Genomic DNA, 25,360 nt, shown 5'->3' on the forward strand with positions numbered 1-25,360 from the left:
TCCCTCCTGCTCTATCTGAAAATAAAAATGCAAAATATCCTCGGGTAAGGATAAAAAAAAAAAGTAATGTGTTGGTTTTAGAACTAAGGAGGGTTTGTGTGTGTATTTTATTATTTTTATGAAACCCATCATTTACTGTTTGTTTAACTGGGTAATAAATGGATATTGAATGTTGTCCAAGGATTTTCAGCATCATTGGAGATGATAATATGATTTTTCTCTATAGATCTATTAATACAGTGTATGGCATTAATGACCTAATTGTATTCCCAGAATAATTTCCACTTGGTCCTCATATGTTATTTTCTTAATTTGATATTGTATTTTGTTTTCTAATATTTTACTCATAATTTTTTGCAATATTCATAAGTGATATTGGTCTCTACTTTTCTTCTGATCAAATCTTTAATTATATCTCCTGAATTCTGTAGTGTTTTACAGTGTCTTTTTAAAAATTTGTGGTTTAAGCATTTCCCCTTTCATCTGAAATTCGTTTAATAAATTTTAGTTGCAAAGATCTGATTTTTATTTTGTTAATTTCTGGTTTAATTGCACTATAGTCATAGGATATTGCTTATTATATTTCTTATTTATGGAACTCACTGATGTTTTCTTTTTTTTATCCTCACCCAAGGACACTTTTTGCATTTATCTTCAGATAGAGCGGGAGGGAGGGGGGTGGGGGGGGAGAGAGAGAGAAACAGAAACATTGATGTGAGAGAGACACATCAACTGGTTGCCACTCACATGACCCCAACTGGAGCAGGGATAAACTGCAACTGCGGTACATGCCCTTAGCGGAAACTGAACCTGGGACTCTCTGGTCCGCAGGCCGATGCTCTAACCGCTGAGCCAAACCGGCCAGGGCCTGATGTTTTCTTTGTGACACCCAATATAGAATCAATTTTTACAGATGTTCATATGCAGTTGAGAAGAAGGTGTAGTTTCTTATTTCTTATCGGAGTGTAAAGTTCCATACAGATCCATAATCTTTCCTGTTGAGCCTTCTCTCTCCTAACTTCTTATTGTCTACTGGATCTGACTAGTACTAAGAGTGGTTAGTGAGTTTTTCTGACCCCTTACATCTCCTGTAATTTTGCTTTATAAAGCTAGTATCTCTGTTATTTGGTGTGTGGATAGTCATAAGTGTTGTGAATTTCAGCTTTTAGTGTTAGAAAGTGTCTGGCTTTGTCAAATCTAATGCCTTTGGGCTAGAATTCACCTTTGTTGATATCAGTATTTCTTATTGTTTCTGTTTGCCTGATATAATTGTCTATCTCTAATTTTAGCCTTTTGGAATCACTTTAGTGGTTTGTTTTTTATTGACTTTTATATTGAGTATGAGTCCTTTATCAGATACATTTTTGTGAATATTTTCTCCCATCTATAGCCTTATTTTTGTTATTGTCATTTTATACCCTAGTTTTTACTTCTTTAATGTCCCTTGATTATAATTATGATTTTGAGCTTCATGCATGTGAGATTACAGTTTATTTATTTTCAATTTTGTAGAGTATTCTATTGTGTGAATGTACCAAATTTATCCCATTCTGCAGATGATGATCATTTGTGTTGTTTCTGGTTTTCTTTATTATTATGCACAATACTGCTATGAACACTCTTGTACAACTCTCTTTGTGTACATGTGTGAGAATTCCTTTAGGGTGTTTATCTAAGAGTGGGTTGCTGAGTCATAAGGTGTGCCAAATAGTCCCAGATTGTATCAGTTTATGCTCCCTCTAGCATGGTAGATGGTTTCACTTGTCCCATATCTTGGTCAACATTTGACAGACTGTTTAATTTTTTACTAATTTGTTAGAAGTTTAATTATGTCACATTGTGGTTTTGACAGGCATTTCTAAGGTTATTAATTAGGTTAAACATCTTTTAATATGTTTATTAGCCACTTATGTTTGTTATGAAATATCTATTCAAGTCTTTTGGTTATTTTTCTTTTTCGTGTTTGCTTTTTTATGATATTGATGTGTGTGTTCTTTATCTATTCTGAGTCCAGTATGGGTTTGTCTTCCTCTCCCTCCTCTAGTGTGCTTTTATATTTTTAAACCTACAGAAAAGTTGCAAGTATAGTATATAATAAATACCTATGTATACTTTGCCAGTGATTAACAATTGTTAGCATTTTTCCACATTTGCTTTACCTCTCTGCCTGTATACGTGTATGTAGATAGAGATAAAGAAAATTTTTTCTGTCCAGCAGATGTGGCTCAGTGGATTGAGCATCATCCCATGGACTGAGCGGTCTCGGTTGGATTCCCGGTTATGGCACATGCCCCGGTTGTAGGCTCAATACTTGGTAGGGAACATGCAGGAGACAGTCGATTGATGTTTCTTTCTCACATCGATGTTTCTATCTCTTTCTCTCTAAAAAAAAAAAATCAATAAAACAGCCCTGGCCAGTTTGGCTCAGCTGTTAGAGCGCCGGCCTGTGGTCCAGAGAGACCCGGGTTCGGTTCCCACTAAGGGCACATACCTTGGTTGCAGTTTGTCCCCGGCCCTGGTTGGGTCATGCGGGTGGCAGCCATTCGATGTGTCCCTTTCACATTGATGTTTCTCTCTCTCCCTCCCACTCTATCTGAACAAAAAATGGAAAAAATGTGCTTGGGTGAGGATAAGAAAAAAAAAAATCAATAAAATATATTTTTTTTAAAAAGAAAAAGAACTTTCTGAAACATTTGCAACACATTGTAGATATCATGACATTTTACCTCAAAAATACTGTAGCCTAGGAATAAGGACATTCTTTTACACAAAATACCATTAACCTTCCCAAGAAAATTAACAATAATTCCTATTATCTGAAGTCTATATTCAGATTTCCTCAGTTGTCCCAAACAGTTTCTCTGTAGGTTCCCCCATTTTGATCAAGGATCTAATCAAGGTTTCCACGCTGCATTTATTTGTGATGCCTCCTAAGTCTTAATTTAGAAGAGTTGCCCTGCTTTTTGCTATTGTTATTTTTCTTGACCATTACCTTTTGATAAGTCTGAACTAGTTGTCCAGTCCCATAATCTGGATGTGTCTGCCTGTTTCCTGAACGTTGTTGACACAGATACACGAGGATGGCGCCTTGTTTCTTGCATCACCTCAGGCGATCAGTCATGTCAGTTTGTTTACTATTGGCAGTGCCAGTTTTGATCAGATGGTGAAGGTGGTGACAGCCAGATGTCTCCATTGTAAAGGAATCTTTTCCTTTTGTGATTAGTAAATAATCACTGGAGTAATACCTTGACATATCACCTGTTTCCCAACAACCTTTTTACCCGTTTGAATCCTTTTTCAAATCTGATTGGTGATTTTTATAGTCTCTTGCTCTCTACTTAGTGCCCTCTTTTTCTTTAATTAAGCATTCTCATTTTAAATATACCTGAATGCTTTGCTCTAGGGGTCTAGTTCTACTTCCTGTTGTTTCTGATGGCTCTCACTCATGGTGCCATGTCTCCTTGTTTGTTTTTCTGAGTTTTGACTATAAGTCTGAATTTTGTAGGGCTGTATCTATGAATTCACTGAGGTCTGAGAAACTTGTGAGAGACTTCACAAACTGAAGTTTTGAGGACCTCCCAAGGTGGTATGAATTGGGCCCGAAAACCTGAGGGCTTTCTTTGATCTGGCACCTCTGGATGCAGCGTTAGTTCTGGTTCAGTCTAACACTGAGCATATGGCCCTGTGGGGTCTCATCTCTATGGGGATGTTCCTTTGACATTACCAACCTTGGGAGGGCCCTGAGTTTTGTTTCATGGGCCCAGAGGCCTGAGAGCAGGAACTCTAGGTCACTGGTACAGCAAATGCCTTCAGGGCAGGAGCCAGCTACAGGCTCCACAGATCTCACTAGGTTTGACTTTTACTTAGTGTTTGGCCTCTAAAAGTTCCAGACTTTTTGAAAGTCAACTTATTGATGTATTGAAGATTTTGTTTTTTTAAATGTTATCAGCATTTTAATTTGTTTTTTGGGGGACGGGCTAATCAGGACATTCATTCTGCTAGAAAAGTGGTGCCTCCCTAGTCTGTGCTGGCTATGGAATGCCCAGGGGCCCCGAGGGCCTGCTGGAGGTGGTTCTGTGCCCTTGTCTGCCGCTCATACAGGGTGGGGTTCCTGTTTGAGCTACTTTCAGAGTCCCATTCTGCCTGTCCTTGCTCTCTCACGCACACAGTCAGTGAGGCAGGATCCAGCGGGCTGGAGCAGTGCCCAGCATCTCTGGGTGGTGGCTTCCCCGCGTTGGCTCACTTCTGGTATTCTTTCTAGATTTCCAGGCTTCTTCACGGAGCAGTGGTCCTATTGCAATAAAAGGAAAGGACTCCATGACTGGGTGTAGGGTAGGTGCCCAGGGCAGTCCTTCAACCTATTGGTGGATCAGACGGTGGGGTACACAGAGGTGTGAACCCCACCGTAGCCCAAGAATGTCAGATAGGGACCTGTGATCTCTGGGCACCAGCCCCTCCTCTGGCCCTGCCTCCTCTGCCTCTTGAATTGTATGGTTCCGTCTGCTGATGCAGCCCCTGTGGGCTGTGGCAGGTTTCCTCCAGCACCCAGTTGTTTGGGTACATGCTGCTTTCACCATGGGGAGTGTCCTTGGACCCCCATGCTTGCTGGGCCTGCCCAAGGCATGTGACCTTAGTGGGAGTGGGAGTGCTGGATGTGGCCTTAGTGCCCACTGCTCCCCATGCCTGGGGACAGTCTCGGGTCCCTTCCCCTGGGGATAACCCTGCCCGGCTGTTGCTGCTGAGGGACACAAGGAGACGCTGCCGTTGTACTTCTGCGGGCTGAGGGCCTGCAGGGCTTTGGGGGGGCATTTGTAGCATCAGTTGGAAAGGCTGTCAGAGTTGTGCAAATTGTGTCAGATTGTCTTTCTTTTTAATTTTTAAAAGAATGTGCCTCGCTTTGACATTTTGAAGAGCAGGCAGAATACGAAGTTGTGCGCAGTGGATTAAGTTTCATGTTCCTTTGCCCTCCGGGAGGAAGAGACAAGTGATAGAACAGGGAAAGGAGGTGGTGTCGGCCATATCGCACATCAGCCTTGCGCAAGGGGCTGCGGCCTCCACTCCGGGCAGCTGGTGCCAGGGGAGATAGGATAATGCGATTATTCTCAATTAGATTAATAAAGAATAATTAGATGTCATAAATCAAGTAATCATAGGATATTGTCATGGGAAAAATATGTAGCTAGAATTAATTAGTTTTCAAACAAAGCATTTATTTTAATTGCTTGAAATGATGGAGCCCTTAATTGCCGATGCATCATTTTGGCCTGAGCGTTTTGGTTGTTGTAACAACGTGACGAGTTTGTTCCCTGTACTTCTAGGAAAACAATAGAGGAGAACTTGATTTCATCACCTCAGAGTGAGCCTGTGCTGGTGGGGTCTGGAAACTCCTATCAGGCCCCAGGCAGGAACCCTTCCTTCAGGAGGCACTGCATGTGTGTGTGTGTGTGCATGCATGTATGCACATGCCTGTGTGTGCCTGTAAGCGTGTGCATGGGTATGTGTGTGTATGCGTGTGTGAGCGCATGTGCGTGTGGACCGAGGTTGGACTTGTGGAAGTGTGCGTGTCAGGACTGCACAGGGGGAGCCCTGCCAAGATGGCCTGTTGGACTCTGTGGCTTGGACAAGTGGTGGGGTGTCCCCCATCCTGAACTGGGGCTTCTCTGCTGGGTTGAGGTGCTTCAATAGGGTCTGCATTCTTGAGTTTCTCCTAATCTGGGGCCCAGCAACTCTGTGCCCATCACCAACCAGCTGTTCTGACGGGGTGGGCACAGCACAGGCAGGCAGTAACTTCTGAGGGCCCAACAGCTGCTCCTTGGAACTTGTCCACCAAACCAGCCTGCCCAGGGGTAGCCACTGCAGGGTTTGCAGCCCTGGCCAGGCAACATCTCTAGGTGGTTTGCCTTTCCCATGCCAGGGCTGAGGACGTGAGTCATGGGGTTGCAGTATGGGGTTGGGTCCCTTTGCTCCCTGCTGGAGGCCGTTCTTGTGTTCGGGAAGAGTCAGCTGGCCTTTAGCCAAAGATGGGGAAAATTCAGGGCTTGGTGTTTGAGAGCCCGGCTGACGTGGTGTCTGGGCTAGTGCCTACACCTCTCCTGCCTTTGCTGCTTGTGCATGTGCCCCGCCTCAGCCTGCTGCCCCTCCTACATGGACCTTTAGGCTGGGGCTGGAACCCCCTCCAGCCCCTGGCATCAACCCCCTGGCCAAGCCTATCCTCCTGGAGGAACCCTTCCTGTCTTACTTGCCCTGGTTCCCCTGGTGACTGTGGCTGCCATAGTGGTTGGGTACCTGGCCTCCTCCTTGCTCTGGGTGCAGGCTGGAGGTGGGTGGGTTGGAACTATCTCAGAGCCTAGTATCCTCAGCCCAAGCCGGGCCCGAGGGCAGACAGTCCCCTGACTATTGGAGGAAGTCACTTTTGATTCTGCCCCTCCAACAAACCCACCTGCTGAGAATAGCCACCCCTGCACTGTTGAGTCCCTCGCTGCCTGTGGGACTGAGGTGGCACGAGAGGACACAGGCTTCCAGGGACTCTGCAGGATTGAGTGATTGGGGTATGCTCAGTGAGGACACTAGGCAGATTCTCCTTTGGGGTGGGTGGGCCCCAACAGGCCTTAAACACAGGAACAGTGATGTGAGGAAGGTCTCTCATCTATAGCACCCTGGGTAATGGCAAGGTGGTTCAGTCCCCTGCCCCTTGCTCACCCACTGCTGCACTGGATCCTCTGCCCCTCCGGGCAGCATGCAGGCCTGAGCCTCAGGAGCCTAGGGCAGCTCGCTAGACTGTTGCCTCCCCAACAGTGCAGGGAGCTGCCTCCTTGAAGGACAGCAGCAACAATGAGCAGCGTGGTGTTCAGGCCCAGGACCCAGCAGGCAGTGTCTGCAGCGCATGTGAGGAAGTGCTTTCTCTCCATCTTCTGGTCCTGCTCACTCTGGGGCACCCAGGGCCCTCGCACACTCTGAATTTTCTGGGAGGGCTATTTGGGGTGGGCTCCCTGAGGGAAAAACTGAAGTGAGGCCTGGACAGAAGGCAGGACTCAGCCAGGCCTTGAGTCAGGATGACCACTGCCCAGCCCGGATGAAGAGGGCCTGCCCTAGCCTGCGTGGGACGGTGCTGGAGTGGCCAGTGGAGCTAGGGAGCCTGTGTAGCTGGTGGGTGGACTGGAATGCCTGGAGACCAGTGGAGGGCTCTGTGCTGGGCACGTGTGGCTGAAGGAGGGTGTGGGCCCTGCTGTGCCCATGTTGAGACTAGGCTGATCACACTTGGATGCAGAGGCCAATAGGCAGATGGAAGAGGGGGGTGGGCAGCATCTAGGGAGGCCTCTTGCTATCTTTCTGAAGAAGGAGGACAGGTGGGTCACTTGCATGCCCTCCCTCGGTCCCCAGGTAACTGCATCCCTGCCCAGTATGGCGGCCCCACCAGACCCCCAGTTTGTCCTCCGAGGCACCCAGTCGGCGGTACATGCATTGCATTTCTATGGAGGAGCCCAGGGGCAGGGGCACCCACTTCTCCTCTCAGGGTGAGTAGCTGCTGCTGACCTGTCCCCAGGGGCTAGCCCAGGGTGAAGTTTGGGGGGGGCTAGCAATGAGCCTGGTGCTGGAATGGGGGGTCAGGCTGCCTGTTATCCGGCACACTTTTTGAGCCTACTCAACATGCTGTCCCTTGATCCTCGTCCCCTTGGGGGAGGCAGGGACACACGCCCATTCTGTCAGTTTGCACTGTCGACGGCAGCCCTCCCTCCCTCTGCTGAGAAGCAGCCCCGGGAAAGAGCATGTACCGCTTTACCTAGTTCACGTTTACAGCCATCACCTAGACGAAAAGCGCAAGCAGCTGGAGCACTGGTCCACCAGCGGTGCAGCTCCAGGCCAGCCCTGTGAGGGTGCTGGGCACGTCCACCCCCTCTGACACTCCTCCTGGCCCTGCGCCTGCGCTGTCTGAACAGGTCCCTGAGTGGGCTGGTGCACATCTGGAGCCTGCAAACACGGAGGGCGATCGCCACCCTGGACGGGCACGGGGGTCAGTGTGTGACCTGGCTGCAGACACTGCCCCAGGGACACCAGCTCCTCAGGTGAGTCTTTGTGGCATCCCAAAGGAGCCAAGTTGTGGCCTTCAGGGGGGGCCAGGAGCTCTCCAGCTGAGATCCCCGAGGCCTCCCCTAGCCACTCAGGCTGCCCCACCCACAACAGCAGTGCAGGGTGTGACCTCCACTCTCAGCCCATCCTGAGGCAGTGCGTCTAAGACGTGCTGGGTGCTGACCCAGCTGGTGCTCACTAAGAAGGGCCCAATGAATGTATAAGTCCCCTCCGTCCATAGCCCCACACCGCCTGTGGCCTGAGCAGAGCCTGCCTGGCCTGCTACAGCTCCCCAGTGCGGGGCCTGGGGTCCTGAGGCTGAGCTCGAAGCTTCTTGTTGGAGGAGCCTCAGCTTCCCTCCTGCAGGCCCTGGGGCCCCGGCGTCATAACAGCACTCTGCCAGGTGACCTTCTCTCTGGCTGTGTAGTCACCTTCCTGTAAGGTGGCAAAGACTGGTCACTAGGGCAGCACAGAGAGCCTGAGCCTAAAAGCTCACCAGGCTGGTCAGAGAAACACTCCACCATCCAGTGTCGCTGCCTCCAGGGGCACTGTCGGTGGCACTCAGGGCTGGCCAGCAAGGGGTCAGCAGGCAGTGGCAGCCTGGCCCTCCTGGTGGAGGAGAGTGCGTTTGCCGAGGCTGTGGCGGGCCCAGCCTGTGAGTGTCACAGGGGCTGTGAGGGGCTGGAAGCTGGGCAGCAGCATCGGGAGCGGTTCTGTTCTGGCACTGCCGATGTGGCCCTGTGGAGGCGACAGGCTGGGGACTCCTGGTAGGCCAGGGGGCAACAGGAAGGGGCAGGTGGGTGGGACAGCAAGTTGGAAGGGGCTTTCTTGCTTCCCTTGGGGAGAGACAGGGGCCAGGATGGTATGCAGGAGCCGGGTACCTGCCTGGCTGCCAGCTGGCCATTGTCTGTGGTCATACTGACGTCTGCCCCCATTCAGGGATTGCTGCCCCAGCTCAGGAATCCATCAAATCAAAGTGCTCTTCTCCTGGATGCTCTCTGCCCCAAACTCCAGGACTGGCCTGTTCTGTCCTGGACTTGGAACCGACATCTATGTATGCACTGTGGAGCTGATCCCCAGAGGATGAGGCCTGCTGGGCCTCCACTGGTCTGCAAAGCACTTCTGTGCCAGACTCATGCAGCTCCTGCCACCCTGAAGGTGACTCAATGTTGACTGAGCGACCAAAGGTGTCCTGGAAAGCTGTTGGCCTGGACGTATGTGCTTGTAGAGCCCTCACAGGGCCTTGTCTCCCTTGCCAGGCTGACCCAGATGCCTCCCCCCACACACACACTTGGTGCACAGGGCCCTCACAGTTCCTGTCTTTCCCTGATGATAGAATAGGTGTCATGTCTGAATACCCCACTAAGTGACTTGTATCAGGAGCTGCCGATTATAAATGTTCCTGCAGAATTTGAGGTGTAGGCTCTTCTGGGCCTCCTGTTCCTCCAGGGCCCAGGCACCTTGGGCTGTCCTCTGGCAACCCCTGGCCATGAGTGCTGGGGTGCCTGACACCCTGCTCTGAGGCTTCAGTTCACAGACATCTGGGCCAGTGCGCTGCGGGGTGGGAAGCTGCTGGTATAATCTGTGAAGGGATCTTGGATGGCACCCTTCCTTCCGGTCGTGATGGCACTGCAGTGGCCCCACTCCAGGCAGGGCCTGCAGGCAAGGTCTGCAGTGCAGACTGTGCAGGTGCTTGGAATGCCCAGGTGCGTTTATGTTGCACTAGAGGCTGTGCGCCCAGCTGTGTTTGGAAGCCAAGTCTCTCCAAAGTGGCTCTTGAGGGGGGAAAGTGAGCTTTCATGTCAAGGAGAGTCTGGAGGACAGAAAGTGGGCCTTTGCCAGGCTGTACACAGGGCTTCAGGAAACCCAGGGCAGCTCCACAGACACCCCCAGCCCCATCCATGGGCTCGAGGACACACCTGTGCTCGCGACAGCCACCTGGGTGGGTATGTTTCCTGCCTTTTGTATTGTGAGGTGTAACAGACGCACAGAAAAGTGCATAGAACAGGTTTGCAGACTGTTGTACTGTCACAGAGTGGACACCTGTGTAAGCACTCCCAGCAGGAAGCAGAGCACTGCCAGCCCCGTCTGCCCTGTCCCCGGCAGGCAGCCTCTCGTGCCTTGCTTTGTTGACCTTCCAAATGTGCATCTCCAAAAGGCGGGGACTCGTTTTGTCTGGGTTTTTTTCTTAACTTAAAAAAAAATGGAGTCATACAGAAGAGTTTCCTGTGCATCTTTTTTCACTCAGCCCTGTCTGTGAGACCCCCCCGAGGTGCCTGTGGCCGCATCACACTGTGCAGGTGTGCTGTGTGGTGTGCCCGGGGTGTGTGTACCCAGATGACTTATATTCTGTGGTAGGTGGAGATCTGAGTTGTCACTGGGCCTGCTGTGGATAAAGTGGAAGTAGGCTCTCAGCTAGGCCTTTTGGTACCAGGCACACAGGTGTCAGCAGGGTGGGTCCATACCCACAGGTAGAACTTTCTGTTTGCGCACATATGACTGCTCAGGAGCCCCGGCTGCGCTCATCCCAGTGTGGCCAGTGTGCCCCCCCACCTCAACACTGCCACCTGGGCCAAGGAGCTCCTGGGTGTGGCTGTCCCCATGTGAGGAGCATCTGGGGTGATGGGCATCAGGCCAGGAATGAATGTGTATAGCGTTAGCAATTAGGGGATGGGTGAAGGAGTTGTGGGAGGTCTTCCTACTGTTCTCACAACTGTTCTGTGAGTTCGAAATAAATGCAAAATAAAAAGCTACTTAAAAACAGGCCAGTCCTTTGCTTACAGCATGACTGCCATCTTGACCGTGAGTCAGATGTCCTCCTTGTGTGAGCATGTCTCTCTTGCATTAGTCTCTGCTCTGTCCTGAGCCAAGAACACTGCCACGTCTGTCTCCCTCATAGTCCAGCAGAGCACCGCGTCAGCCCAGTCCTTAGGGGGGCCATGTGGTTCTTAGTCCTCCAGATGTTCAGGTATTCATCATCAGCTTGGTGGGTCTTCGAAATGGAGTTGAGATTTGGATAGGGGCTGAGTTGTTGCTCAGCCTGGGGAAAGCAGTAATCTGCGCAACACCAAGTTCTGGGGGCCCAAGTGTCTCGTGTGACAGGGCAGGTTGGTCACAGCACTTGTGGCTGCACCAGCGACTAGACACTGGGCCTTGTGCAGGCTGTTGGTCTCCCACAAATGTCCTTTTCTGTGCCAGGACCCACCAAGTTGTCACATCTCCTTAGTCCTCTGTTGTCTATGTTTGCTTCTTTTCCCCTTGTTTTTCCTGACCTCTACCCTTGGGAAGAAGGACTGTCAGTAGTTATGTAGAAGGCCCCTCAGGGGGAGTTTGCCTCATGGTTTCTCAGGATTAGAGGGGTTGATGGGCTTTCGGGAGGAAACCTAGAGGCCAAGGCTCTTATCCCATTGTCTGTGCGTCTGTGACGTCCACAGGAGTAATCTCTGGTGAGGTCACCTTGGTTACCTGGGGAGCATGTGTCTGCAGATGTCCTACCTTCAGGGACATTTCCCTCTGCTTACTGGGCTCCTTGGAAATGAGTCCCTATGTCCAGCAAGGACCTTCCTCAAGGGACAAAGAATTAAGGATTAAGGCAGGTCAAAGAATGTGTGGTTATGTTCAAGCCTCCACAGTGAGTGATAAGCCTCTGGGGAGATACTTTGAGGTGATGCGTATGTCCTGTTTCTCCTTAAGTTTTGCCCACTGATTGTAGCATCCGTCAGTGGGCTCTGCCCCCACAGTTATTACTAGGGTGTTCTCATGGGGGCTTTCTGTCTACTGTGCTCCTACTCTTGGTAGAATTCTACTTAATTGGGATTCTGTAAGGTAAGTTTATCTCTTCTTCTCTGTTTATTTGTGTGTTGCCTCATGAGTCTGGGCTCATGGAAATTTGGTTTATTCTTCAATTATAATCTCACACTACTGTTATTTACTTTATTGCTCAGATTGTTCTAAGTTTGGCAGCCAGGTCCTTTGGATGTGTCCCCATCCTTTATTTTATTTGTAAGGTATTTCTTACTTCTGGCTACAAGATGCTCAGAACTCATCTTGGCTTTCCCCCCACTCCAGCCGCTTCTCCGGAAACCTGGTTTCTGTCTTTGGAGAAAGGGTAAGAAAGCAGACGCGGGCACTAGGCACACTCGGCACTGCTGGGGCATCGCTCCCTCTCAGTCCTCTCGGGCAGTCCGTGTGCACTTCTCTGTCTGCCTATCTGTATATGATTTGGGATAAACATGCACTAATACTAGCATCTCTGATTTGAATCCAAAACTACAGGTTCATCTCGCCTTCCCTGGGCTTCTTTACTTGAAGATTTTATATTGATTTTGAGAGAAAGAGAGAGAGAGAGAGATCAGCTGCCTCCGGCACAACCCCTACCAGGGATTGAGCCTGCAACCCAGGCATGTGCCCTCGACTAGGAATCATATTGGCAACCTTTCGGTGCCTGGGACGATGGCCAACCAACTGAGCCACACTGGCCAGGCTGCCTTGGGCTTCTTCATGACCGCTTTGCACTACGAGAGGAAGCTGGCTCCCCCTGTCCACTCCTGTCCTCCTCTGTTCAGCCTGCTATATATGTAGAAAGGTTTCGGAATTGCTCACCCACACCCCAGTGAGAAACAGGTGGATCAGCTGGAGTCCTATGTTTCTGTACAGTTATTTGGTCTTTAACCTTGAAACATCAAGTTGACATGCTTTCCCACAATCCCTTGGGTCAGATTCTGTCTGCCCGCATGCTGGACGCAATGTGCCCTGCCTTTGTCACAGTCTGCAGTTCATCCTGGTGTCCCAACATCCTCATTGTTATTGTTTTTATACGTATACACAGTAAAGTTCGCTCTTTGTGGCATAGATCTGTGGGCTTGATGATGCTCACAGTCGTGTTTGGGCCACCCCAGGGCCACACAGAGCAGGCCATACCCTGCAGAGACCTCGTGCCACATGTCTGTGGGCAGGGCCCTGTAGTCCTCCATCCTGACCTCTGCTGGAAGGTCACAGCAATGGAGTCATGCAGTGTGTGGCCTTTCGAATCTGGCTTCCTTCACTTGGCAAATGCACCCGAGGTTCACGCAGGTGGTTGCGTGTGTCCCAGGCGTTCCTCTGTTGCTGAGTGGACTCGCTGCTGTGGACTCACCACAGTTACTCTCCAGCCTCCTGTGGAAGAGTGGTTTCCGGTCTGGGTGATTAGGAACAGAATTGCTGGAAACATCTTCTGTACAGGTTTCTGTGTGAATGTAGGTTTTAAATTCACTTGGGAAAATACCTGAGGGTGGGATTGCCAGGTGGTCAAAGTTCATTCACAAAGGGAGGGAAGCAGGGAGACCACTGGCTTTGGCCGCGTGGGGTGTGGCAGGAAAACCACAGGCGGCCTCCATCCTCAGTGGTCTCTGGGATGCCGGGGAGTGTGTTAGGGATTGGGCGTCATGGACCCAGATTCTCAGGCGAGCGCCAGGGCTGAGGGGCCCTCCCTCGGCTGAGGGGCCCCAGCCCGATGATCTGGCGCCAGCTGCGGCCCCTCTCTGGAAAGTGGCCCCTGCCTTCCTCTGGCCTCGGGTTGGCCACAGCATGCCAACATTTGTCCAGGTGGGATGTGTAGACCGCTCACCTGGAGGCTCATGGCCTCTCTCTTTTTTGGCAGTCAGGGACGAGACCTGAAGCTGTGCCTGTGGGACCTGGCGGAGGGCAGAAATGCCGTTGTGGACCGTGTGTGTCTGGAGAGTGTGGGCTTCTGCAGGGGCTCCATCCTGGCCAGGGGTGAGCAGCCCTGGACACTGGCTGTGCCCGGGAAAGGCACTGACGAGGTGAGCACCAGCCTGCACAGCCCTGTGTTCACGAGTCCCTGGAGGCTCAGTTTCCCCTACATGGGCACACTCACTCTTAGCACCTGGTTATAGGAACACTGTTCTCCACGGAACCCCTTGGAGCTGTGGGGCAGGCCTGCATCTGTCTCCTAGATCACAGCTCCGGGGCTTTGGGATGGGCCTTCACCTGGTCACCTGTGAGATGGCCCTGGTGGTGAAAGTCAGGAAGGAGGCCCAGAGGGGTGACTTGTATCTCTGGGAGGATCAGGCACCCAGCACGGTGCAGATGGGTAAGTGTTGAGGCCTGAGGCCATCAGGAGTACTGGGAGAGATGGCCCAGACAGATCCTCAGAGGACTTAGGAGCAGGCACGTGCACAGGGAAGTCCCCAGCAGACCAGCAGGAGGTGGTGGAGGATACACCAAGGCTCTGGTGAAATGAGGTGGGCCAGGGAGCCAGGGCAGCAGGGGAGGGGCAGCCTTCTGGGGAGCAGAACTGGGCCCTGGGGTGGGAGGCCACAGCCAGGGCTAGGGTCTCGGGTGGTGATTGAAGTATAGAGGGACACAAGTGAGCAGGGGTGCATTAGAGGATGGAGCTGGAGGGTGGGGTGGGTGTGACAGAGCCTCAGAGGTCACTGTCGGATGGTGCTCATGCCAGAGTGGCCAGCAGTGGTTGGTGGTGGCAAGGACTGGTCAGGCTGCACAGTGGTGTCCACAGCCCGGGGACAGAAGAGGCAGAATCCTCAAGGGAAGCAGTGCCCAGCACGTGGGGCAGATACCAGGAAGCCTGGCAGAGGAGGGGGTGTGGCTGGAGGTGCCAGCTCTTGGGGGAGCGGAAGGGAAATGGGAGAAGAAACCCATGAGCAGTGATTGGATAGGCTGGAGAGTGTGGGGCCCGCTGCGGGCGGGGGTGCGGTGATGGGCAGGGGTGGGAGCCTCTTTCTTCCGCCCACTCCAGTGTTCTCCCAGACAGTCTGCATGACAGGCGGCGCAGGGCAGGGACCTGAGGCCTGTGCACATGGGGAGGTTTGGCCCCCTGCCCAAGAAGAGCCGTCTGTCTTAAAGCAGGTTCAGTTCATAAATAATGAGATAGGAACAGGCATTTATTTGTTCATGATTGCATTTAAATCACCAATTAGGAGCTACATACACTTTTCTTGCCAATTTGCCAAAAACCTGTTAAAAGTTTTATTAATGTGACTAGAGAGAGGTGTGCTCCCTCCGGGAGGGCAGAAGCCGGGCAGCCCAGCCTTCCTCCTGTGCCCCGCACGCAGAGACTGGCCTGGGGGCCAAGCCAGCTCACCCATCGAGGCCAGGGGGCTGTGTGTTGTCTTCCACCTCAGCCCCCCCAGGACCTCTGGCTGGCCTTCCTCCTCCTGCCCTTACCCTCTGCCCCCCCCCCCCCCGGCCCAGTCCCCAAGACCACTCATGCCTTCTGCTTGAGGCTGTTTTAACCGACCTCCTGGCTCCCAGCTCTGGCAGCATCTGTGTTTTTCAGGAGCAGCCAGTCCAGGGACCTCGCACATCCTGGGAAAATGGTTATTTTCCATGTTCCCACCTGGAATCTGCCTGGACTAGGCCCTGGAAAAGCATCACTGGCCTGTGCCCAGACAGTGCGGGGGAGGACCTGCTCCTGCCCTGCTTGGCCGTCTGGGTGGCCATGCTTGCTCAAACCAAACCCTTTTCCTTCTGGAAATAAAAGTTGCAGTTGAGTGCCAGATGGAAAGTGCTCCAGTACCTACAGGAGGCTCTGAGCATGGGCCACTGGGCTTGCCCTGGTCCTTGGGCCACGGCTCCTTGCTCTCCTTTCCCTCGCTCCCTCCCACGGCACCTCGCTCAGGCCTCAGGGCTGCCCCCCTTGCCCCCTAAGCCTCCCTCTTCCTGACCAGAGCAGACTTGCTGGGTGACTCACCCCCTTGTTCTGTGCCCCTCCTCACTGGTCATGAGCTCAAAGACCAGGATGGCCATCCCTCATTGACCCGGAGACCCATGTGCCAGGCCATCCAAGATGTAGGCCTGTGCAGACTGTGTCCAGCGACATCTGCCTCCTGCAACATCCCTCTCCCTGTGGCTTCTCCTTCCCTCTCTAGCCACTTAGCATCTTGAAACCAGCCTGTCCTCCTGATATGGTGACAAAAGGAACAAGTCTCATTTTAAGAAATCTGACTAGTTCAAGAAATAAAAAGTGCACAGAGCAGGAGTCAGGTGTGCTGCCTCCAGCAGTTTGGCCGGTGTCTTTCCAGACCACCCCCCCATGGCAGAGGTGGGCGGCTCACTCGGACCCTGCGACACAGCGGAGGGGGACCCTGCCACTTGGCAAGAACCTGCTGCTTTGCACCTGTACAGGGTTATGGTGCCTGAGGCGTGGGGTCTGAGAAGAGCATCTCTCTCTGCCTTGGGTAGGCCATCCTGGCCGGGCACTTCGCCTGCCTCCGTTGTTGGCAGCGGTTCTCGGGGAATGAGTCTGTCCCTGAGTTGGTATCACTCACTGCAGAGAACAGCAGGGATCTAAGCGCCCTCTCTCCTTTCTCTGTGGTTTTCTTTTTACTTTTGGGTCATACCTGTGCCACTGTGTCTTGCTTGTCATACATCGTCTTTCTTATGTTTCTTTTCATTTTGCTAGAGCTTCTCCTTGAGCATCTTTGCTGTTCCAGGGTCCTTTTCCTGGCAGCCTTTTATTTCATGACAGTAACACAGTTCACTTCTGTTCTGTCCCATTGTGGGCAGTGAGGGCCAGTCCACCTGGTGTAGATGGTGATGGGGTACCTGTGTGCTTGTGTGGATGCGTGTGTGAGTGCATGTGCGTTTGTGTGCATGTGCGTGTGTGCACACATGTGCACACCCGGCGGGGGCCCCAGGACTCACCCTTCCTAGCAGTGCTGGTGCTACGATGCTTTGCAGGCTCCTGTTGAGAGCCCTCCCCGAGCGTACCCACAGCCCCAGCTTGCGGATGCGCCGCCCCAGCATAGAGGCAGGCCTGGGGCGTGTTGCAGGGCCTCAAAGCTGAGAGGACCAGGCTGCGTCACCCACTTTCCACCCTGCCTGCAGCTGCCCTCAGGCATGGCACCCAGCACACATGTGGCAGAACTCAGACTCGGGGCTTAATGCTGGGCTCGGGCCCATTCTTCTGTGTGTCAGCGAGAGCTCAGCCACACTTGCACAACTCGAGTTCACCTCCTGTTCTCTCCGCTGGGGGTTCTGTGTTTTGGGCATCAGACAGTAGGCCAGCTGTCCCTTCAATGTCCTCAACTCCTCTGGAACTCAGACTCCTGGTCTGCAAACCAGAGGATGCCTCTGTGGCAGTGAGGGTGACGCGCGGCTCCACCGTGGCTGTACCTTGCTGCTGTGATATTGGTGGAGCCGCTCTCACCAGTGCCTGGGGAGCTAGGGGCCCGCTGAACCCCACCACGGGGCAGTGGATCCCCTCTCCTCTCCCAAGCCCTGCAGCAGCGGCACCTTGTCCCTGCTTGGCAGATGAGGGAGCTGAGGCATGAGGGGTGCAGACGGTTGGGATCCCACTTTCAGCCTGTGGGGCTCCAATTCCTGAGCCAGCTCCTGTGGCCTTGGCTGTCCCCTGTTGACGATGCGGGGCCTGACTCAACTCGGTGGACAGGCCTGAGTGTGAACTGTCCGCGGGGCAGTGACAGGCCAGTTCAGGTGACAGCCACACCCCCAGGGCAGAGACATGGGGCAGTGGAAACAGGCTCTCAACAGGGCTCCCGTGGCGCGTGTCATGGTTCTTTCCTAGGCTGTGTGGAGGGTCCCCATAGTCCCTGTGCAAGTCTTTGTGCCATTTGCTATGCCTGAGTGCAGAGTCGTTCACATGTAAAACCCCTAGCAGGAAAGGGGAACAGGCAAGGTCAGAGGTCGGGAGAATGGGCGCGCTGAGGCAGCCCTCAGGGGGCGAGGAGGTGAAAGTGGGGGAGGCCCAGGCAGCAGCCAGGCGGGATGCTGCTGGAGGGATGTGCAGTCGCTCAGGAACGACACCGCGCACCTTGTTTCCCGAGGCTCGTAGCACCCGAGCCCACGAGCCTGTGCCGCCTAATTAGGAGCCTGGGCTCCCAGGTTCCTACTGCAGCAGACAGAAACTCGCAGCAGTCTTAGCTAATCGCCTTAAAAGTCTCTTGTTTGTATAGAACAGACTCAACTTGGCGCCGGCCCAAATCAACTTGTTTTCTTACTGTCAGATTCAGATTCTGGAGATGCCATCCAAGACGTCAGTGTGCACCCTGAAGCCAGAGGCAGATGCCAAGCCAGGCATGCCCATGTGCCTGGAGCTGTGGCAGGTAAGGCCCAGTGCACGCCAGCCACGCCCTGTCAGCCACGCCCGCTGGGCCGTGAATCATGCCCCATTCAGGATTTGGTTTCTTGTCAAACCAACAGGGCAATTACCCCCTTGGGAGAACATGTGCCTGCCGCTTTCACAGCAGCCTCTGTCCCTGGCAGCCCCTGCCACCCTCCTGCTGCTTCGAGGGATACTGCTGCAAACTGCCCCAGGGTAAGCCTGGCTTGTGCTGTCCTCTGCAGGCTGGGCTGGGGTAGGGGCACCACCCCTGCCAGTGCAGCGAGGGGGCAGCTGGGTCAGCTGAGCTGGCCCCTCCCAGTGAGGGGCTCCTCTCCCCTCCTCTCCTTTCTTCCCCTCCCCTCCTTCTCCTCTCCTCCTCTCCTTCACCAGAGGTCCTGCCCCCAGTCCCCCAGAGGCCAATACTGGCCCAAAGTGTGCATACCCACTCCTTGGGTCACTTGTGTTTGGGACAGCACAGCAAATGGTCTGGTGTGTTCACTTAGAAAGCATCCTGGGTAGCGTCTTGGCTGTTGCAGAAACTGGTAAGCAGGGCACTGACCAGTGTTCATCTCAGGAGTGCTGCTCACAGGCCATTTTCTCAGCTCTGTTCAGTTTACCAGCATCTTCTGAGGGCCACCCTGTGCCAGTCCGCGATCAGAGCAGGCGACTCCTGCCTTGTGCCTCAGTGCTTGTTCGAACTCTTCCTAAGAGTTAGACAGATGGGCTCAGGCAGTTTGGAGGTGTTTGTATGACCAATAGGATTCCTGGGGACAGGCCTCCCCAGAGACCCTACCCCAAGCCTTTTGCCCCTCGAAGGACCAGAAAGATTCCTTGGCCTTTCTAGCAGTTGGTTTCCTCCTATAGTTTCTTAACCAATAACTTCCCCGTTGGAATTCGGAGTCTCAGTGTTGCTGCTGCTGCAGCACCTCGGAGAAGCCCACGGGGGTAGGGAGGTGAGGCTCCGAGGCTCACCTGGATGATGAAGCTCCTGGCGCCAGCAGGTTCGTGGCAGACACTCGGTGGGAAATACCCCGGAGCCATGATGCTTCCGGCTCGGTGTGGTGCTCACAGGTCCCGGGGCAGGATGTCAGGGGCTACATCCGCTCGCTCGTACTCCACTCCCTGGAAACGCTGTCATTGCGTAATCATGTAAAAATTCCAGCAGAAAAATGTGTAGAAATGGGATGTACAAACTTGTTAAGGTAATTAATATAGTTGACAGAAGGACAAATCTCGTTTTTGTTAGTTGATATGGATCCAACATAAAAGAAGAGTCTATGTTAGTCGTAAATGTCCCTTTTTTCTCTCCAGACCTGAAGGTCCAGGTTACAGTGTATTAACCTGAGTGTGGCCGAGTGGCCTGAAATGGCATTTTTTTCTGACGCTTTCAGGTGTATTCTCGTTTGTTCCTCAGGGAGGCCGACCCACGTGGTTATGATTATCACATAAAATGTCAGGACCAGGATCAAGCCTCATGTAGAATCAAGCCTTCAGAGCTGCGGGCCCCACTTGAGCTGGGGGCTCCCCACAGGACCTGCCTGCTGCGGTCCCTCCAGGCCGTCATGACCACATACAGGAGGGGTCTCAGAGCAAATCCTCATGGTAACGCCAGGTCCTCACCCCATGGAGGTCAGCCTGGTACTATGGGTGTGGCCACCAAAGGCCTGTGGTCATAGGAGCACTGTCCTTCCTGCACTCTGTCACTGGGAGTGCCACAGGGACCCTGCATGCTAGGAAAGAAGCTGAAGAGGCCTGCAGTGCAAGTAGGAATAGAGGCCGGAGCTCGGCCTTTGGGCCCCCTTGGCAACTGCTGGGTGAGCCCTGCACGCCAGCCTGTTCCCACCCTGGCTGCCCTGGGTCAGTAGTGTGTATCCCCGGAACAGCTGAGGTGCTCAGAACCCAGAGGCCATCGGCATCACCACGTGGACTTGGGCTATAGACTCTGGCCAGAAAAAAATGTGTCAGCAATATCAGGAGCACTGGACATGGGAAGAATGTGCCCAGGGAGCCAGGGGGACAGGCTGGGCCCAGGCAGCATGCACTGTCCCAAAGGGAACAGACTGGAATGGGCCCGACAGGTTCCTCACAGTCAGCCTCTGGTGTGGTCTCAGGGTCGGTGCTAGTTCCCGGCTGGGGTTCACACAGTACATCCAGGCTGTTCTCACCTGGCCCTCACCCTGCCTTGGGTCCAGATATGGCTGCTCAGGGGGACGCCCTATCTGGAGAGGCGCAGCTGTCTTCCAGCTGCCTGCGCTGAGGGCCTGCACACCCGTGTCGGGCAGTACACCCACAGCCTCAGTTTCCCTGATCCACGGACAGATCTCTGCTTCCTGGGTTGAGGATGTGGTGTCCACTCGTGTTCCTCATACACCCTCATGCCTCTGGTTAAACCAGGTCACCTGCTTGGCCAAAAGGGGGTTCTTTTTAGGTGCTCGGGAACATGGTGGAGAGGTGCTCTGAGCGGCATGTGCAGCATCCGGGCCCGGAGCCCCTCCGGGTGGCACAAGCGCCCACACAGCACATTAACAGGAGTTCCAGCAGGTGGGTGAGGAGGGCCTCTGTGAGGCTGTTGGCCCACATCCAGCGAGACCCAGGCGCTCTGCTCAGTGCCAGCCTTGCCTGCCAGCAATGGACTGTCCTTGGAATTGCAGGTGACCCAGGCAGTTTTGATGACCAGCCCCTCAGTCTCCCATTCTCACTGTTGACCATCCAGAGGCTGAAGGCCAGGCCAGGTCAGAGCTCAGATGGAGGGATGTGCTCAGTTATTCTGTCACTCAAGTGAGGCCATTCCCAGGCAGCTCAGTGGGGGATGCTGAGACAAGTGAAGCACAAAAAGCATCAGCCAAGTGTGCTCTTTGTCCCGGAAGCAACCTAGGCACCTGTCCTGACAGCGTTTCCTGTTGGTAGTATCTGGGGACTGAGTACCAAGCATGGTGTCGCCACTCTCGGTGCCAGAGTGACTTGGAATCCTGCAGTGCTCTTCTGGAGTTGATACAGAGGCTAGATAAACGAGGTGTCTGCCCAGGGTGCGGGCCCTCTGACCTGTGCCCTCATTTATCACAATAGCTCAGCGCCGCAGCGGCTCACCCAGCCCAGGGATTGGGGGGGCTTCCGCAGCGACGTTGACAAAGCACAGAGAGTTCATTTTTCATTGACAAAGAGTTCACAATTTTCTTTGGTTGGTGGTTGTAGACAGGTGACTGGCCCCACCAAGGGGTGGTCAAGAGTCTCGGGCCTGTGGAAAGGACCCAGCAGCACCCTGTGATCCTGGCAGGACCTGGTGAGCAGCAGCGTGGCAGTGTTAGGTGGTGGCGTGCTAAGCCGCCCTGGACTCTGTGCCCTCCAGTCAGTCCTTGGGATGCCCCAACACCAGCCCGTGCAGGTCCTGTACCAGTGGTATCAGCCACCAAGGGGGTGTGCAGAGCCAAGCAAAGAACAGCTCCCTGGCTGGGTTGCCCCTGGGGCCAGCAGAAGAGAAAGCCCATTTCTAGAGTCCCTTGTGCCCAAAAAACGCACCAGGACCCTTCAGGAGCTGACTGCTGTGCTGTTCTCCGCAGGCCGACTCCAGCCCCCGCCCGCTCCTCCTGGCCGGCTATGAGGACGGATCGGTGGCCCTGTGGGATGTCTCCGAGCGGAAGGTGTGCAGCCGAATCGCCTGCCACACAGAGCCCGTCATGGGCCTTGACTTTGACTCCCAGAAGGCCAGGGGCGTCTCAGGCTCCGCAGAGAAGGCGCTGGCTGTCTGGAGCCTGGATGAGCAGCAGGCCCTGCAGGTCAGTGCGCCAGCCCCGAGGTGTCATTTATCCTGCTCCGCACTAACAGTCTGATAGGCTGAAACAATATTTAGGCATGAAGAGGAGTTGTTGCAGATCGCTGGCTAATTAATCACTCTGAGGCGGGGTGCAGGCAGGCCTGTCTGTGGGGCCAGCGCAGGAAGAAGGGGGCGTGGGCGTTTGTGAACCGTTCACATGGTTTGGGTTTCTCTCAGACCTTGGGTTAATAGCAGTCACGTCTTGTCCATCTAGAGAAAAGGCATGTAGAGTCCAGGAGTAAGTACGCAAGCCCATTTGCAAAAACTCAGAGGAATTTGGTCAGTAAGGAACTGATTAATCAAAAAACTAAAATAGCCCAATGTGAAGAAATCCACGGAGTCACGCCCCAGTGGCGGTCTGCAAGTAGGCCCGAGGGAGGCCGTTCCTCACGGGCAGCGGGGAAGGGATGTGCGGTCTCAGGGTGGAGTGGGACATTGCTGAAAACCTTCCCATGATGTCCCAGTAACCCTCATAACGTCCCAGTGGACTTTCCATCTAGCGTGCCTTGTGGAGCACCTGGGGTCACATCTAGGCCTGTGCCTGGTGTGCAGCGCGGGTTGGCCTGTCCTACTTGCTCAGCTCTGTTGGAGTTTGGGGGTGGGGAGCCTCCTATCCAGGTCTCACTCTGGTACAGGTCCCAGGAGGCTGCAGGCCATGGAGGATGAGATGCTGCTAGGTATGTCCTGTACCTTCTGGTCCTCAGAGGGTCACCTTAGTGCACACTGTCTTCTGGGGGTGGGAAAGGAGCCCCCATTAGCCAGGGAGCCTTGGATGGCTGAGACTTGACCACAGCCAGCAAGTAGAAGCCCGATGGGAAGGCAGCTCTGTGAATCCAGGTCTAGTGGAAGCAGCAGCAGCCCAGCTCCTGACCTCACCTAGACTCTCATCACTGGCGCGCTGGAGGACAGGTCCTGGGGGCTACTCCTCTGCAGGACTGTGTGGTCCAGGCTTCCCACCATAGACAGGAGACTGAAGAAGAGGTGTCTCTCGGGGCCCCTGTCCAGGTGGAGAAGCCTTTCCTAGCAGCCTACCAAGCCTGCCTCACACTTGCCCAGACAGACTCCCACAGCCAGGGGAGAGGTCCTGGGTGGGCATCACTGGGCCCCTGAGGCACATGAGTGGGGCGGGGAAGGGATGGGCCCCAGTTGAAAATAGGGACACACTGCGGCACCCAGCAGGTGCCACCATAATCTGGCTGCCACTTGGGAGCGTGACATTGTCACCAGGTCATCCCAAGAGGAACAGCGCAAAGACAGCCAGGGTCAGGAGGGTGTGCCCGAGAGAGCAGTGATGTAAAGGTCTGAGGACAGACACTGAAGTTGGGTAGAGTGAGACCGGAAGGTGCCTTCCATGTTACTGCTGAAGGGGCCACTGACATCCCCAAAAGAGCAGTCCTGTTGGAGAACCAAGGTTAGAATGAGAGCGCATGGTGGGCAGCAGCAGGGGTGGGGCCGTGCGAGGCTGCCCCGAGACTCTGCAGGTGGGACCTGAGGCTCTGTCCGGAGCCCTGTGAGTCACGAGGAGCAACCAGGTCAGAGCCTAGCAAGGCAGAAGGAGCATGTCACATGTCGTATTTGGGGACAAGGCACAAGTTCACACTTCTTTGGCCTCACCTCTCGCAATCATCCTTCCATCCTTCTGTCATCCCAGGGAGCCCATTAAGGTCCTGAAGGAAGGGGGGTCAGACAGGCTTCCTAATGGGTCAGGCCAGGCAGGGGGCTGAGTATCTCATGCCTTCACCCTGAGAAGGGCTTTCGTGGACCTGCTGAGGGTGGGAGTGAAAGTCATAATGATAGCAGTCATCTTCAGAAGCTGGATGGAGCCACTCTGGTGCTCCTTCTTCGTGTGCTGGGTCGTTGGCAGTTGAGTCACCCTTGCTGGCTGCGGAGCCCTCCCCACCTCCACGGGCAGGAGGGTTTTCCCTCACACCCTTCCCTCCTGTTCCTCAAGCCTCAAGCTCCTCACTCACTGTGGAGTCCAGTGCTCCAGCCCACCTTGAACTTCCTCAGCCTGACTCCACAAAGAGCTGAAGACTCCGGCAGTTTCCCTGAGGCCTCTGCCCAGGCTCCACGCTCCCAGGTCCCCAGGATGGGCCCTCCTGCTGTCTTGGCTCAGCTCTGCCGGGTCTCTCCTGGCTCCTTCGGGAAACAGCTGCTGGAACTTAAGACTTAAATTTATGGGGCATGTTCTAGTGCAGAGATGAACTTTTACTGTACCGATGAACTGAAAAGCTAAAGCAGAGGGTATTGTTAATGAATTGGAAAGTTACAGCAGAAAGGGAGCAGGCACCGCAGAATGGGCGTAGTTGGTGTGATGGCAGTGCCTGGGCCAGGCCCTCGCTCAGCAGTGCCCGTCAAAGCAGGTGAGTGCTCCTCCCGCCGAGCACAGCCACCTCACCCAAAGACAACTGGACATCACATTCAAAATCTGATCGGCCCAGAGGCCCTGGAGACTTTTGGGTTGCTCAGTGCAGGCCTCTGAGGAGGGCGTGTCTGGGGCCTCCAGGCCCTGGTCATCTACAGGCGTCCTTACCAATGGGGGCCCTCCGTGTGTTGCGCCTAGCCCTGCAGTGAGCACTGCGATGTGGCTGCCCACTGGCCCCCAAGCCACGTGGGCACAGATGTGCCTCACCTTTAGGCCTGCTGCTGAAGTCTCTAATGAGCCCGAATCAATCTCTCCCAGGCGGGCGCTGGGCGCGGAGACGCAGATGAAGTTTCCCGCAGCAGAGCGTGGGTAATGGGAACCAGATGGCTGCCGCGCCGCGTGCGCATTCCTGGCACCTGAGGTCATGCGCTGTGAGAGCCACTGGTGGCCAGGGATCCTTCCCAGAGGGGCCGTTCCAGGACAGGTTTGGCCAAGGGCTGGGGTGGTGGCCAGGAGCCTGCAGTCACCTGCATCAGGGTACTGTAGCCTTGAGGGCACGCTGCAGTGCTGGGCTGCTCACCTGCCTTCCCGAGGTGGCTTCCAGAGAGCCACCAGGAGCTTGGGCCTCAGCTGTCATCAGACACAGGTGGTGCACAGACCTGCTCCTTCCTCCCACACGTGGGGCAGGGCCCACGGCCTTGAAGCAGGGGCTGATTTACGGCCAGCAATATTTTTAGGCCTTTAAATAATAATGAGGCCCCCCCACCCCAGCCAGCCAGGACTGGGAAGCAGACTAACCACACTCCCCCCTTCATTTTGCCTGGGGCCGGCCAGGTGTCCCTGCTGCGTGGCCACTGCCCTCCTTTTCCACGGCCCTGCCGGGGACCTCCCTCTAAAGTGTTGGCAGCAAGACGGGTAGGGCAGGTTAGGGGGATCCCACAGGACCCTGACCCAGCATGTTCCTCCTAACTTTATAATTAGAGAAAAGAGAACTGTGGGCAGAACCCAGCCTGCTGTACTCGTCTCGGGAACA

The 25,360-nt window shown here is 54.1% G+C and overlaps 1 protein-coding gene across 1 annotated transcript in view; it reads left to right on the plus strand.

The window, feature by feature from the left end:
• Positions 1-25,360, plus strand: part of GNB1L (G protein subunit beta 1 like) — a 61,538-nt gene that overhangs the window by 20,176 nt on the left and 16,002 nt on the right. The window contains exons 2-6 of the mRNA XM_036276929.1: positions 7,381-7,514; positions 7,938-8,063; positions 13,706-13,868; positions 18,054-18,152; positions 21,709-21,924. Coding sequence (XP_036132822.1) covers positions 7,402-7,514; positions 7,938-8,063; positions 13,706-13,868; positions 18,054-18,152; positions 21,709-21,924 — 717 coding nt within the window. The 5' untranslated portion in view covers positions 7,381-7,401. The remainder of the gene's footprint in view (positions 1-7,380; positions 7,515-7,937; positions 8,064-13,705; positions 13,869-18,053; positions 18,153-21,708; positions 21,925-25,360) is intronic.

Source organism: Molossus molossus, unplaced genomic scaffold, assembly GCF_014108415.1.
Source record: "Molossus molossus isolate mMolMol1 unplaced genomic scaffold, mMolMol1.p scaffold_m16_p_22, whole genome shotgun sequence".
Lineage (NCBI taxonomy): Eukaryota > Metazoa > Chordata > Mammalia > Chiroptera > Molossidae > Molossus > Molossus molossus.